General features: G+C 38.5%; 1 protein-coding gene across 4 annotated transcripts in view; it reads right to left on the bottom strand.

Moving 5' to 3' along the window:
- LOC114080723 (dedicator of cytokinesis protein 8) overlaps nt 1-14,533 on the bottom strand; it is a 220,863-nt gene that overhangs the window by 159,088 nt on the left and 47,242 nt on the right. For all 4 annotated transcript variants that reach the window (XM_034636531.2, XM_071600587.1, XM_034636533.2 and 1 more), the window contains 2 exons: nt 6,897-7,072; nt 3,506-3,577 (listed from right to left, as the gene is read on the bottom strand). In XM_034636531.2, coding sequence (XP_034492422.2) covers nt 3,506-3,577; nt 6,897-7,072 — 248 coding nt within the window. The remainder of the gene's footprint in view (nt 1-3,505; nt 3,578-6,896; nt 7,073-14,533) is intronic.

Below are 14,533 nucleotides of genomic sequence, written 5' to 3'. Positions count from 1 at the left end.
TAGATCAGATGGAGCTGGAAAGAGAAGGCTGTGCCACACTGTCTCTCCCCAAAGGAAAGTTCCCTGAAGGTGCTGCATTCCTTCCTTCCTACTGGCCCCTCAACAGTCAGTGTCTACACTAGCTACAAAGCTGGATTTTCTTTCCTCTGCAGTGGCTACCTGTGAAGGCACTCACACAAGTCAGAGTCTTCTTCTCTCTGCCCTGTGCCTTTTATCATCATCACAACCACAAAGAAACGCTCAGAAAAGTACTGAGATGAAAATGTGTACGGGCTGGGAGATGAAGGGTGTCCTGCGATAGTGTACTGGATTCTCCCCAAAGTAAAGTATTATGGACAAAGACGGAATGCTGCTGGTAGGAGAATGTGCCAGAAATTGTGGTTTTTATGTTCAGAGTGTCAGATTCTGAGAAACAGAGAATCAAATAGAGTAGAAAAAGATGCCTCCTCAATAAAATGCTAGCCAAAGTGAACCAGGAACTGAAAATACATTTTGGAGGTGCATGCTTCTACCTGTCGGCTTGCTGATTTCTGAGAATAGAATCGGCCAGTTACAAAACTGTGCAGAGAATGGGACCAACGGTGATCTCCATCCCCAGTATGTTGCCAAACACAAAACAGATATTGCTTTATGAGATACAAAGATTTAAGAACTTTAAGAAACAAATGTATAAACAATCATTGATTCTGCAGAAGAGATAAAAACAAATGAAGAAACTACCATGGGTAGTGGTCTGGATTAATGCTTTTATCCCCAAATCCTATAAAATAATAGGGTTATGAGTTAAATTTTAAGTATAATGCCAAAAATAAAAATCATAAGGGAAAATATCAATATAGATTTAATTTCATAATTAATTCTAAATGTTAAGAGTTATAAGACAAAGGTATACCAGGAAAGAAGCTTTTAATATTTGATAGGCAAATGGTTGATATCTCTACAAATAAAAGTTCTTCTAAAGTTAGGTAAGACTAAATAGTTTATGTAAAGAGTTAAATAAATTTCATGAATAAGAAGAGCATAAATATGTGGGAAAAAAGGTGCTCAATCTAATAATGAAAGAAAATACAAATGAAGGACAAGCATTTTTACAAACAAAATTGGAAATATTAATAAATGATAATATTCAATGTTCTTGATGATTTATGCATATATTGTTAATAATCTTGGATCTATTATTCCCTAGACCCTAAATATATCTATACCTATGGACACAGAAATTGTTGTTTAAGAGATTTATTTCAACAGGAAAAAGGAAATCACAAGTTTGTACAAAATTTTAGTAAGAAGGATGTTGCTGCATTCTAAGTATAAAAAATGAAAAACAGGGAATCATCTAAACCAATTAAAATTTATCAAATGAATTTTGGTATAAATATATTATCCAATCATTAGTGATCATGTTGAAGAAGAATATTTAATTAGTAAAGAGATAATTACCACTTACCATGAAAATTGAAAATGGATGCTATAAAACAGTATTCTAATCTGATTTAGTTTTTATATAACATATACTATAATGAAATGTGACTCAAAGGATAATCACAATTGTCAGAGGTAATCATCTATACATAATCAAATTGAGTTTTTTGGTTTTGTTTCCCTATAATTTCTAAAATTTCTTTAATGAGTATTATAAGAAGAGTTTCTTTTTTCTTTTACATTTGTGGGAAATAGAAAAAAATATTTCAAGGAGCTTGAATGGTCACGAGTAGAAAAAGTACAGTGTCTCAAATAGAAAATAAATCTGAAAACCAAATTTAGTAAAATGGACCTATTCTATTTACTGTTCCTTCTTAGATTTTTTTTAGAACTTTAATATCCAGAAAGTATCTCTAATTATAACATCTAAAAGAATGAGAACAACTTGTTCTGAAATTTTCTATTTATTACCAGCAAAGCATAATCTTATTAGACTGCCTGGAAAACTTACTTTTCCACTTGCATTAGAACACAGGATGGATTTGCTTCTAACTTTCTTTTCATTATTTTTTATAGGCCATGCTTTCTCTTCCTTGGCTGTTGGAAATAGTCCTCACACTGACATTACTTCAAAAACCATCAGCACAAATTCAATGGCATACTTCCAGGAGCTGGAAGAAGACCAACCCCCAAAGTCCTCCATCATTTATCTCACAGAACAGTAACTCACAGGTACAGTAGAGATGAGGCCATTGAATTTCAAGCTTCCTATGTCTTGTCCAAGGTTTTGTGATCTGTCTCTAGTGGAGTGGGCCCCAATCTGTAGACAGCCCCCGTCCTACTTACACACACACACACACACACAGATTGAGAATTTCAGGGTGTTTTGATGTTTCTCATGAGAGTGTGGTCCAGCTCAGCAGTATGGAAATAAAAAGTTCAGGACAATGTCACAAAACATTTGATTAATCCAGGAGAGAAAGACCCTTTTGACAGGAGAGTTAGCAAGTAATTTATGTCTGGATCACAAATTTTAATGGCACTTTTGAATCCAAGGTCAAGTTTTAATTCATTTATTTCCCCACCACCATGAATTCATCAGAATAGAAATAAAACCAGAAATCTTTTTTTTTTTTAATTTTTTTTTAAGACAAGGGTTGCTATATTGCCCAAGATGGCCTTAAACTCCTGACATGGGTGATCCTTCTACTTCACTTTCTTGAGTATATAAGACTACAGGGGGCCCACTACCACCCCTGGTTAAAAGGCTCTATTTTTTATGCTTAAAATGTAACTTTCTTGATAAGTGAGTAGATTAACAAACTGTGGTACATCCATACAATGGAAGATTTTTCAGCAATAAAAAGAAATGAACTATTAAGTCATGAAGAGATGTGGAGATGTCTGGGGGGTGTAGTTCAGTGGTAGTGTCCTTGCCTAGCATGTGCAAGACCCTGAGTTTGATCCCTCACACTGAGGAAGGAAGAAAGGAAATATGAAGGAATGAGATGAAATGACAGAGACAATAAGAAAGAGAGGTGATGACAAGAAGGGAGGAGCAATCAAAGGTAGAACATGAGGGATTTTTAGGGCAGTGAAGCCATTCTGTGTGATTTTGCAAGGGCACATTATGTGTCATTATACATTTATCAAAACCCATAGAATGTTCAGAAAAAAAAAAAAAAAAAAAGAACCTTGGGGCCATAAATGTATGTAGCTCAGTAATAGTGCCCTTGCTTAGCACATGCAAATCCCTGGGTTCAGTCCCCAGCACTGCAAACAAACAAATGCAGCAACAACAACTAAACAGTAACGTAAACTATAGACTCCAAGTTAACAATAACACATCAACACTGGCTCAGAGGGCATAACAAATGTATCACTGATACAAGATGTTAATAATAGGGGAAATTAAGTGGTGGGGGGATTAGAAGGGAGAATATGAGAACTCTCAGGACTTTCTGCTCAGTTTTCTTGTAAACCTAAAATTGTTCCAAAAAATCTATTCCTTTAGAAAAAATCAAGAAAAGGCTAACAATATAAAATTAACATTTATATAAAAAGAGGGAGAAAAGTAACTTACTTGCGGTTTACAATCAGCCATTCCCGAGTATATGTCTGAACACAATCCCTGACATGAGGGTCCAGTTCAACCCTAATTAGGTGGAAAATGAGACAAGAATATATACTGGATAAAACCAACAAAGCAATCTCTTATCATAGCCAAAGGCCACAACATGACTTCAAATTCATATCCATGAGAATGCTAAGGATGTTCTTGCCCATTCATTTTGAATGTCTGAAGTAATCCCGAGGCAATATTTTTATTTTAATGAGGCAAATATGTTGGCATTTTATATTTTTGGGGTTTCCTTTATTATAGAGAATTGGTATCTACACTCATCCCTGAAGGCGTTACAACACAAATGGGTAGAACTAGTGATAATCAAATACAAAACATGAAAAATAAGTATAAATACTGACTTCTAACATGGTAATTTTTTGCTTCTGTGTCCTTTTGTTCAAATTTGTGTATTCTCCTTTTAGAAGGCCAAGAGAGCTATCTTGGGCTTTGATAAGGTTGCAGATACCAACTTTAGTCTTGGATGATGCCTGTCATATGTGCTTAAAGTGTGCCTTGAGAAATACTCTACATGTGTTTCAAAGTCTTGAAATCAGAAATAACAGTAGTAGCAAAGCTTTCTACTGTTGTTGCAAAGGCATTAATACCAGATATAGATAAGTGTAAATTATACAGGTCATAATTTTCTCATTTGAAAAGAGAAGAGGCTGTAGTTTTGATCTCGAATGTCCCCCCAAGGCCCACACGTCAAGGTTGTAGCCTGCAGGTTGGCGTTATTGGGAAGCAGTGAAACTTTTAGGACATGGAGGTCTTAGGTCATAGGAGCTCTTAGGTCATTGGGGACATGTCCTCAAAGGGGATTGTGGAGTGCCAGTCTGTCCCTCTCTGTGCTTTGCACGTAGCTATGAGGTGAATGGGCCTCCTCTGCCACCTTCTCTTGCCATGATGTGCAGTTCCACCAAAGGACCAAAGCCACAGGGCCAATTGATCACAGACTGAAATCTCCCACACTCTGAGCCAAAATACACCTTTTTTCTTTTTAAGTTGATGTGTCTCAGGTATATTAGTGGTACATATATATGTTTATTATGAAGTGCTGTCTAAGGTGGAGATAAGAACAGAACCCATGGACTTGCTGTCAGTATGAGATGAAATACTGCAGTTAGACAGTTGATTTCTGGGTCCTGATTGTCCAAATCCCAGCTTCAACCCTTACTAGTTCTGTGATCTTGGCCACTCAACCCTTTCCTGCCTCAGTTTCCTCACCTAAGAGTGGTGACATCAATACTAAGAGTGCCTCCTGTAGAGAATTGTGATGAAGACTAAATAAATTAATGTGCAAAGTGCCTAGAAGAGTGTTCAGCACATTGTAAGAACAAATTACCACACTGTATGTGGTAATTCATACTTTATGTATGTTTATTATGGACTAGGTGCTGATGCATTCACTTTACATGTATTAATTCAGTTAATTCCTAATCGGCTCCACAAAGCAGGCACTACTTTTGTTCTCATTTTTCAGAAGAATGAGGTGACAGGCTCTCACTCCAAGTCACAGTGGTAATGGGGCCTCACTTGTAGAGTCCAGGCTGCAACCACCAAGCTATCAGAGCTCAACATATAGTTCTAGGTAGGCCTTCTCTTGCTTTGCTTATTCAGAAGACTTTGGAAAAAATTGAAATACTAGAGGTTGTTTTGACGACATTAGATAGATAACATGCTAGTTGTAAATTCTAGTGGCAAGGCAATATTATACTTAAAAAATCTGCCAGGGGCTGGGGCTGTAGTTCAGTGGTAGAGTGCTTGCCTAGCATGTGTGAAGCACTGGGTTCAATCCTCAATACCACATAAAAATAATAAATAAATAGAAGTATTGTGTCCATCTACAACTAAAAATAAAGAAAAATCCTTTAAAAATCATGGTAGGGAAAAGTTGCCTTGTCTATCATATTTTTAAATTTTTTTTTATTTTTAGATGGACACAATATCTTTATTTTACTTGTTTACTTATTTTATGTGGTGCTGCAGATCGAACCCAGTGCCTCACGCATGTGAGGCAAGTGCTCAACCACTGAGCTACAACCCCAGTCCTTTTCTAGCATATTAAAAAAAAAAAAAAAACAAAAAAAAAACCTCCTTTTTCTAAATTTGTTGTAAGTATTTTAAACAGGTTGTTCCAAGATTCAGGCCAAATTTGGAAATAAGATAAAGTTTACACAAAGAAATAAAATTAAATGATTCTCTACCAAAGGTGAGGATAATATGCAATATTATATTAAAGCCACATCTGAATAATTGGACTAACAAAGGAGGAATGTTTCCCAAGGATGATAATGCTCTTGGTTTACTGGGAAGTGAATATTCCCAAAACATTAGGGAATATTTGCAGAAAGTTTTGTCAAGGGGAAAACCTTGAAAACATTAGCTGCATAGATGGGCGGCTCTTCTGTCAGAATGAGAAATGTCTGAACAAGAAAGTGAGAAGTCCTAATATACCACATAATTGTCATCCAACCTTCTGTAACTGTGATTAAATAAAATGCAAATTAGAACTGAAATATCTCAGTCACGAGGGCAGGAACTGTGTTTCATTATCTCTTTTCTAGGACATTTTGAGGAAAATGTGAAGGTTGAAAGTGTCCAGGAGGATGTGAATTTGAATTTGAATTTTAAAAATGAATACAGATAAAAGTTCACCCTAAACCTCTAGAGACTGTGAAGTTCACTTTATGGAAGGAAGAGGAGTTTCATTTCAGTAGAATTCCACAGTTGTTTGATACCAAGGGCTATTTTCTATGCTTAGGAATTCAACCCCAAACAGTTGCTAACATATTCACTCTACTGTGCTTTCCCCATTAGTTTTCCCCTTGACAAAACTTTCTGCAAAGGAAGGGATTCTGCCTTATTCATTGTTTTATTCTGGTACCCAGCACTTAGTAGATGCTCAATAAATGTGGGTAGAACTTATATTTCTAAGTTTATCCAATCTCTTGTGTAGAAACAATTAAGATGCTTCTGAATGGAGGCATTTCAATGATTATTGTGACTTTTTACATGTGGAGACATTGATAACTAACTAGTCCAAGGTCATTGAGCTGGCCACAGTCAGTCCTGCTCCATATCCGCAATCTTAACCTTTCTGGAGCATTCCATTGTGTCCCACTGCATCCTTGGACTGGCTTAGTCCCCTCATAGCTCTTCAAAGCCTCTGGCTAAACCAATTAAAAACTTCTCTAAGTAGGTGATAGAAGCTTATTTCTTCCTGCACATTTTAATGGCTTGAGTAATTCTGATTATTTTTAAAAGAGGTTCAGAATTAGGGAACCTCCCTCCTTCCCAACAACAGTCACAACAATCACAATCCCATCTACATTTTAGGGGAACAATTTACCCTTCTTCTGGCAAAGAGGGCTGCAAAGTCCTACATTCCTTTGGTGTGAATGCCACGTCCAAGTCATCATCGGTGAAGTCTCCCAGCTCCTGGGCCAGCTCCACATCCAGGCTGTTCAGGTGGGTCATCAGAAGTCCTTCGAAGTCCACCGGCTCCACCGGGTCATAAAACTGAGGCTGGAGGGGTGAGGAAAAGAAAAAGAATGTTCCCGCACGGTTTCCTGGGAAAAGGGCTGAGGCAGTGGAGGATGTTTGCCTCGCCCTCCTTTTCAACTTAGTGCTCTGCTCTTAGCCTAAAACGAAGTGACTCTTTGAAGGAGCTGTCAAACACAGCAGCAGTGATATGGAAAGGAAAAGAAATGCAGCAATGGAAAGTCAAGTCGTAACACGATGAGTAATTAAAATTACACCCCAAGGCAGAATTTTTCTCCGCTTAATTGCATCTTGATGAGGAATCCCGAGGAGATCCAAAATGAGATCACAAGACTTTGCAGAATTTTTATAATTTCTTCTGCAAAAGCTCTCTGAGGCCATGTTTTGTTTACCCAAATTCAGCGAGGTGGGGAAAGGAGGCAATTTTCCAGAAATTTAGGCAAATAGCCCTGCTTTGGCTAAATATTTAGGCACAGTGTTTCCTTTGGCCTGAGTTATCCTATATGTGGGTTTGCAAAAGCCAATGCTCATACATCATCACAGCCAACGGTAAGCCAGCCTTGGTGGCTGAACACCTCCTAGGCAGTGACTTCCAAGCACAGCTTGGCTGACTGGCGCTTGTCTGGAAGAAATTTTCACTGGACCGCAGCTATGTGAGCAATCTCAGGGCAACCTGCTGAGTTTTCTTGTGGCTAAACTTGCTCACTTTGCAAGAATTGTTTTTGGTTCTTCATTTTGGCCTTCCATAGTGGGAGAGGGAGGGAATAGAGGGGCCAGAAATGTAGATCAGAGGTAGGGCACTTGCCTAGCACATGTGAGGTCTGAGTTTAAAGCCCAACAGCACCAAAAAAAAAAAAAAAAAAAAAGAAAGAAAGAAATGATTTGCTGGGAGAGAAGGTAACTTAAAAATAATATATTTTCTTTCATTGATAAAATTAAAGTTTGGCAATACTTTATCAGTCTTCCATTAAGCAAAGCATGTTTTTTTGTCCATGAAATCCAAAGACTTGGGAACCACTACCTGAAGGAAGTAAAAGAATCACTTACATCAAGTAAATTTGTATAACAACAATAATAATAATGGCAACTCTGTGGAGAGTTCATTTCTGGCTGACCATGTGGAGGCATGAGCCCGAAGGGGTGCTATTTTCCTTGACCTCTACCTGCAATGGGCCAAAAAAGTAAATGCCTCGGATTCTTGACTTGTACTACTGTGATCTTGACTTGTACGGCCCTGATGCAATCCAAGGGCAGCTCTGAAGAAAAGCTAACAAAACCAGTTTTTCATCCTCTTAAAGCCCCACACCAGAAAGGGCTTCAGGTTGGAGAAAATGAACAAAGAGGCAAAAGGAAGTAAAAGGAGAGAATGTAAATGTGGTTGCCCCGTCCCCTCCCCATCCTTGCTGTCCCTGGTGAATGACTTATGTTGAGAGTGGGGATGAAGCTGTGATTGGGCAAAATGCACTCTACTTCCCATCTGGATGCGGAGGAGAAGGTGACAGGGTGAACCCTAGTAGTGGAGAGCAGTGCAAAACCCTAGCTCATTACAGACAGTATGAGAGGGGCAGACAAGTTTCCCGTGGTTCTGTGACCTGAGGTCAGCTGAGGAGAGGACTGCTGTCCTCACAAGGGGACCTTGAAAGGAAGCACCAGGGACCAGCAGGACTAAAGAGCTTATCACCAACCTCTGAGGGAACCAGGTGTGGACTGAGTTTGCAAAGGAGCACTGTTGAACTCTGCCAGAAGGAACAATGGGCATCATCTATGCACAGAACAAACCCGCCACACACTCCCACATAAGATTGACCCCCATCAAGAAGGTAGACTCTCATTTCCCTGTTCCCAATCAGCCACACAGAACAGAGTACTTAGTGAGGGATTGAAATGAGATCTATGGGAAATTATGAAAATTACATTTTTTGAATATCTAAACTAATTACTGTAAAGTTTATGCCCTGATAATTATGGACTAATAATTATTGAGCACTACATGCCAAGAAATTGGAATAGGTCTTACAAACATCATCTCATTCAATCCTTACTAGAACCCGATGAAGCATGCAATCTTATTATCCTCATTTTACAGAGGATGAAATGAAGGGCTAGATATTTAACAACACGTCCTTGATGATACAGTTGGGAAGTATCAGTATAATTCCATCTGGAATTCAAGTCTAGGCAGTCTCATGTTCTTTTTTAAAAAATTTTTTAATATTTATTTTTTAGTTTTAGGTGGACACAATATCTTTATTTTACATTTATGTGGTGTTGAGGATCAAACCCAGTGCCTCATACATGCTAGGCAAGCACTCTACCACTGAGCCACAATCCCAGCCCCAGTCTTATGTTCTTAATCACTGTAATTTTGATAGTTTTCTTTTACAGGCCTTTGAGGGAATCTGTGTTTTCTGAGATAATTAAACAAGGCAATAATAAATGTGTTTGGAAGTGAGTAAAAAAATTTACCCTCTACCCACAAATTCTGCTCTGAACCTCTCATGGGATTGACTGCTCAAAAAATAATAATAAATAATAGTAATAACAGTAAATAATAGTAAACAAATAAATAAATATAATAATTAATGTATTAATGACTCACAGGAAATATAAACTTTAAAATGAAGCATAGGAAATATAAACTTAAAAAAGGCAGGGAAAGAGAGCACCGTGGCTCATGCCTATAATCTCAGTGTCTAGGGAGGCTGAGGCAGGAGGATCACAAGTTGGCTTCAGCAACTTAATGAGAACCTGTTCCAAAACAAAAAACATGAAAAGGACTGGGGATGTAGCTCAGTGTTAAAGCCTCCCTAAGTTCAATCTCCTGTGCCCCCCCTCAAAAAAAGACTTTGAGCATGGTGACAAGAGCACTATATAATTAATAAATAGAAGCCTCATGAAGAAATAACACTTGTCATAGAGAAGAAAGTTCAGTTCCAGTCAAGGTATGACAATTGTAACATTCTTGAAAATCAGAGCTACAAATAATGGGGGGAAAAACAGGCCAATAGCAGCATTTGTGACCTACAGGACACATTGTCCAAGAACTAGGAGCAAAGGATGTCCAACTCCCTCCTTCAAGAATTATTTGCTGAGCATCTACTGAGTGTAAGTCACTGAGTTGGGCCTTAGGATGCAGAGAACAGGTGGCTGCTTCCAGGGAGCTGCATTCCAATCAACCATGCAATGATGACATTTCAATCTTCTTACGAATAAATAACACTACCTTTGGGGGAACTGATAAAGAGCACAGTATCATCGTTGAGCACTAATTGTGTGGCAATGTGCCAAGCACAATATACACAAGATAGTCATTAACTCTTGAGGTCTACTATATTCCAAGATGAAACAGACTAAACATCAACAGTAATGACAGAATTATCACTGACAGGACTTCCAGCACCACATTACATGAGTTGGCATTTAGTAATTTATTTCCCCTACACTTTCCATACTGAAACCAACAAGGAAGAAATTGGTCATTCCAAATGTGATATGAATTAGACTTGCTATTGGCAAGTAGGTGGAGAACCCCACTACTCTCAACTAGATCTTTAAGCAGTTGTTCACCAGAAAAGATTTCTGCTCTCTGGACTAGCTGCTGTTTTAATCTCAAGAGTAGGTTTTATCATCAGGTGAGCAGTGTACACATATATGTGAATATAAATATACAAATATTGAAGAGAATTCAAGAATTCAAGAATCTCATTAGGATGTGCAGTGTGGGAATCAGGCAGGATAGCAAGTGGGAGACATTCTCAGATCAGTCCAAGGAAGAACTTGAGCTCTTAGAAGCATAAAGCCAAGCATAAAGTAAAACTGTTTTGTTTCCTCTGCTTTAAGCTATGTGTCTTCCTAGTCAACAGAAACCAAAGACTAGTTTAAATGCTGTGATCCAAAGCAATTTCAATAATGTTACTTTTATACCTTGAGTTATCATACTATGTGTACCATTTATTATATGTAGTATACAGATAGCAGGTTGATAGCAGGTTTAAATGACAAATCTGAAGAATAGTTAGCAAGTATTGAAAACAGGGAGGTTAAATGACTTGACCCAATCACACACATAGTCATGACGGACCTGACTGCTTTGTCACAGTGCTGGGGAGGCTTCACGTCCCTCTGGATGAGACTGGGGAAAAGGCTCCATGTCTGCCAAAGATGGGCCTTGGGTCCTCAAATGTGTTTACCCCCGTGGAGGGTGGTCTTCATATCTACTTGGCTATTCACAATAGACAAGTCTTGCTAAAGTCACCAAAGCCTTCCATGCTACTGAATTCAATGGTCTTTGCACAGTCCTGGTTTATCGGCAGCATTGGACACAGCTGACCATGCCCTCCCTCTTGAAACACTTTCTTCATGGAGGGCAAGTCCCATGTGTTCCAGTCACTGCAAGTGCCACGTACCAGGAAACTCCTCAGTCGGGGCAAATTGAATGGCTGGTTACTACATGAAGGGTACCCACCTTTTCAGGGGGCACTGATGCAGTCCTAAAACATTGCTTCTTAATCTGCATTCACTCCCAGGTACACTCACAGACTCCCAAGGCTTTAAATATCATCTTTTAAAAAATTATTAATTTATATCTGCAGCTTCAACCTCTGCCCGGAAATCCAGGCTGACATTTCCAATTCCACCTCAATGTCACCATATGGTTATCTAACTGACCTCTCAAACATCATGAATTCAAAACTAACCCTTAATTTTTCTGACAACCTGCTCTTCCCACACCTTCAAGCCTCTGCATATCACCAACCACTCCACTGGTTGCCTGTGCCAGTGACTTTGGAATTTATGTTGATTTTTCTCTTCCTCTTATACTCCATATAAAATTCATCAGGAAATCCTCTCCATGTTTCTTCTGAAATATATTCAGACTCCAACTACTTCTCACATTCTCTGCTCTCTCTATCCTGTTCCAAGCAGATCTGTTGCTTTCCTTTGTCACAGTAACTTATTCCTATCTTCCTTCTTCTCACTAGTCTTATTTCCAAACAGAGTGATCCTTATAAGAACTGTGTAAATGATCCTCATAAAAAGTCAAATGGTTCTGGGTCTGTTTCAATGCTTCCAGTGGCTTCCTGTCTTCATCGGAGGAGGAATCAACGATCTTCCGATCTTCTGTGATCTTTGAGGCCTCCAACCCAACCCTGCTCTCTCTACAATCTCAGATCTCATCTCCTGCTACCCGTTCAGCTCAGGCCACACCCTGCTTCCTTGCTGTTTCTGTAGCATGCCCCACTCTTTGCCCTGGGGATTTTGCACGTGCCATTCCTTCTAACTGAAATACCCTTCCTTTGGAGATCTGCCAAATTCATTTCCAGTTCTGCCCCAGTATCTTCTTTCCATATGCAGCCATTCACAGACCACCAATCTAAACTAGCAACTCTACTGTGTCACCATTCCCTTTCTGTTTCATTCTTCAGAGCCCTTTTGGCTCCTGCACAGTGTATATTTACCTATTTGTTGATGCCCATCTCCCATTCTAAAATGTACGTTGCCCTTTTCTCTATTAACTATTGTATCCTCAGCTCCTAGAACAGCTTCTGCCACAAAATGAGAACCAACAAATATTTCTGGAATGAATAAATGAATGAAAAAGACATTCCCTCAGCTCTACCTACCATCTTTCAGTAAACAGAACTGAAGGAGGTAAGGTTTTTTGAGCTTCAGTGATTTCAAAGTATTAACAGTCCAAATTAATGTTTTTCTGCCTCCACTGATGCCATTGAAGATGCCAACATGCCATCATGGGCTTCAATTTATTTTTTAACAAGTCTGATTTGATTCCCTTATTTTACAATGACAACAATGAAATGCCTATCTGCATGCAAGATGCCTGCCACGCTTTCATTTTATCTCCCACTGTGAATGTGCATGAGACCATATTCAGATCTTCCTTTTCCATCATGTCCTTCCAGTGCAATCAATGAAACTTAAGGACAGCACAAGTCCTTGAAAGATGAAGTAAAAGAACAATAGACTCAGAAGAATCAAAGAGGACCATGTTGATCAAGTGATTCACCATTTATCATCCTTAGAAAAAGGTTGCTGTATTTCACAGAAGTCAATGCACAGAGCAAAACCAAATACTTGCAAGGTATGAAACTGTTTTTTTCAAATGTAAACATTAGATATACAAACACGTAACCGTGGTATTTTGGTACATATCCAGGATGTGGCTTTTCTATCTTTTCATCCAGAGCCATTATAGTCATGCTGATTTATTCTATTTCAATACAAAACATTTCTATTCTTGTTTTTTAAAATAGCATATTTTTCTTCCATAAAAAAATGTAGCTTACAGTTATTAGCCACACGCAGTGCCTCAGATCTTCCTTACTACTTTAAGGGATAGGTCCCAACCCTTCCTCCTCTTGGATATCTCACTCTCCTTTCTACTTCCAATAATCAGAAAATAGTTTTTGTACTTTACAGATTCATTTTATCAGGAGCATCAAATATAGAGCTGTTTGCTTTCATAAATAACTGGCAGCAGAGGGTCTCTGGTCAACTTGTGTTCGTTGCTGTGGCAACAGAGAATGCCAATGTCAATGGGTGAGTTTGTATCTAGGGATGTTTATTATTGGTCAGAGCTGCTTTCTGGCCCTGGTCACAAAGGACTCAGTTAGACCAAGGGCAAGTTTATCATCATGTCTAAAAAAATAACTCTAAATGATGGATCTTCTTTATATTAAAAATGCCAAATTTTAAAATATTTTATCTACTTTGAAAATATATGTACATAAAATCATCACAGTTAATGCTTACAATAAGAGTTAAAAGCAAAAACCCAATAAAGTAGAAAGAAAAAACAACATCAAACATACAACCTTCCTCTCATTTATCAAATATGTAACAGAAGCCAGTATATTTCTATACAATATATCTACAGGGTTAGCAAGTGATCTTGCTTACCACACATCCTGCAATTCAGAGAATACGAAACAACAAAAGAAATGTTACCTTTCTGTATATTCTTTCCCTTATTTTTAAAATATTTCTACCTACTGAGAATCGTGTGTGTGTGAGAGGGGTACTGGGGATTAAAGCTCTACCACTGAGCGACATCTGCAGCCCTTTTTATTTTCTGAGACAAATTCTCACTCAGTTGCTTAGGACCTCTATAAGTTACTGAGGCTGTCCTTGAACTTGTGACCCTCCTGCCTCAGGTTCCCAAATGGCTAGGATTATAGGTGTTCACCACCATGCCCAACCTGAGAATCTTTATTTTCAACCATGGCTCCATGCCAAAGTCCCCAGGGAATGTTAAGACACTGATATTTTGTCCCCTCTCCCTAAAATTCTGATTTGATCATCCGGTGGCAGAGAAATCACTAAAGCTTCTAAAGGTCCAGGTTGTCTCAGCCTTCTCCATCAAGCCTTTGCTTCCTCTCACATGGTGAATATTTCTCCTCTGAATGTCTTTGCAAATATTTCACTTTTGAAGCCAGTATGGAATCTCTATATAACCTGTCCCCTGAA

The sequence above is a fragment of the Marmota flaviventris genome, chromosome 13, assembly GCF_047511675.1.
Source record: "Marmota flaviventris isolate mMarFla1 chromosome 13, mMarFla1.hap1, whole genome shotgun sequence".
Lineage (NCBI taxonomy): Eukaryota > Metazoa > Chordata > Mammalia > Rodentia > Sciuridae > Marmota > Marmota flaviventris.
Note: the sequence above shows the minus strand (reverse complement) of the source record. Positions and strands in the feature narration are given on the sequence as shown.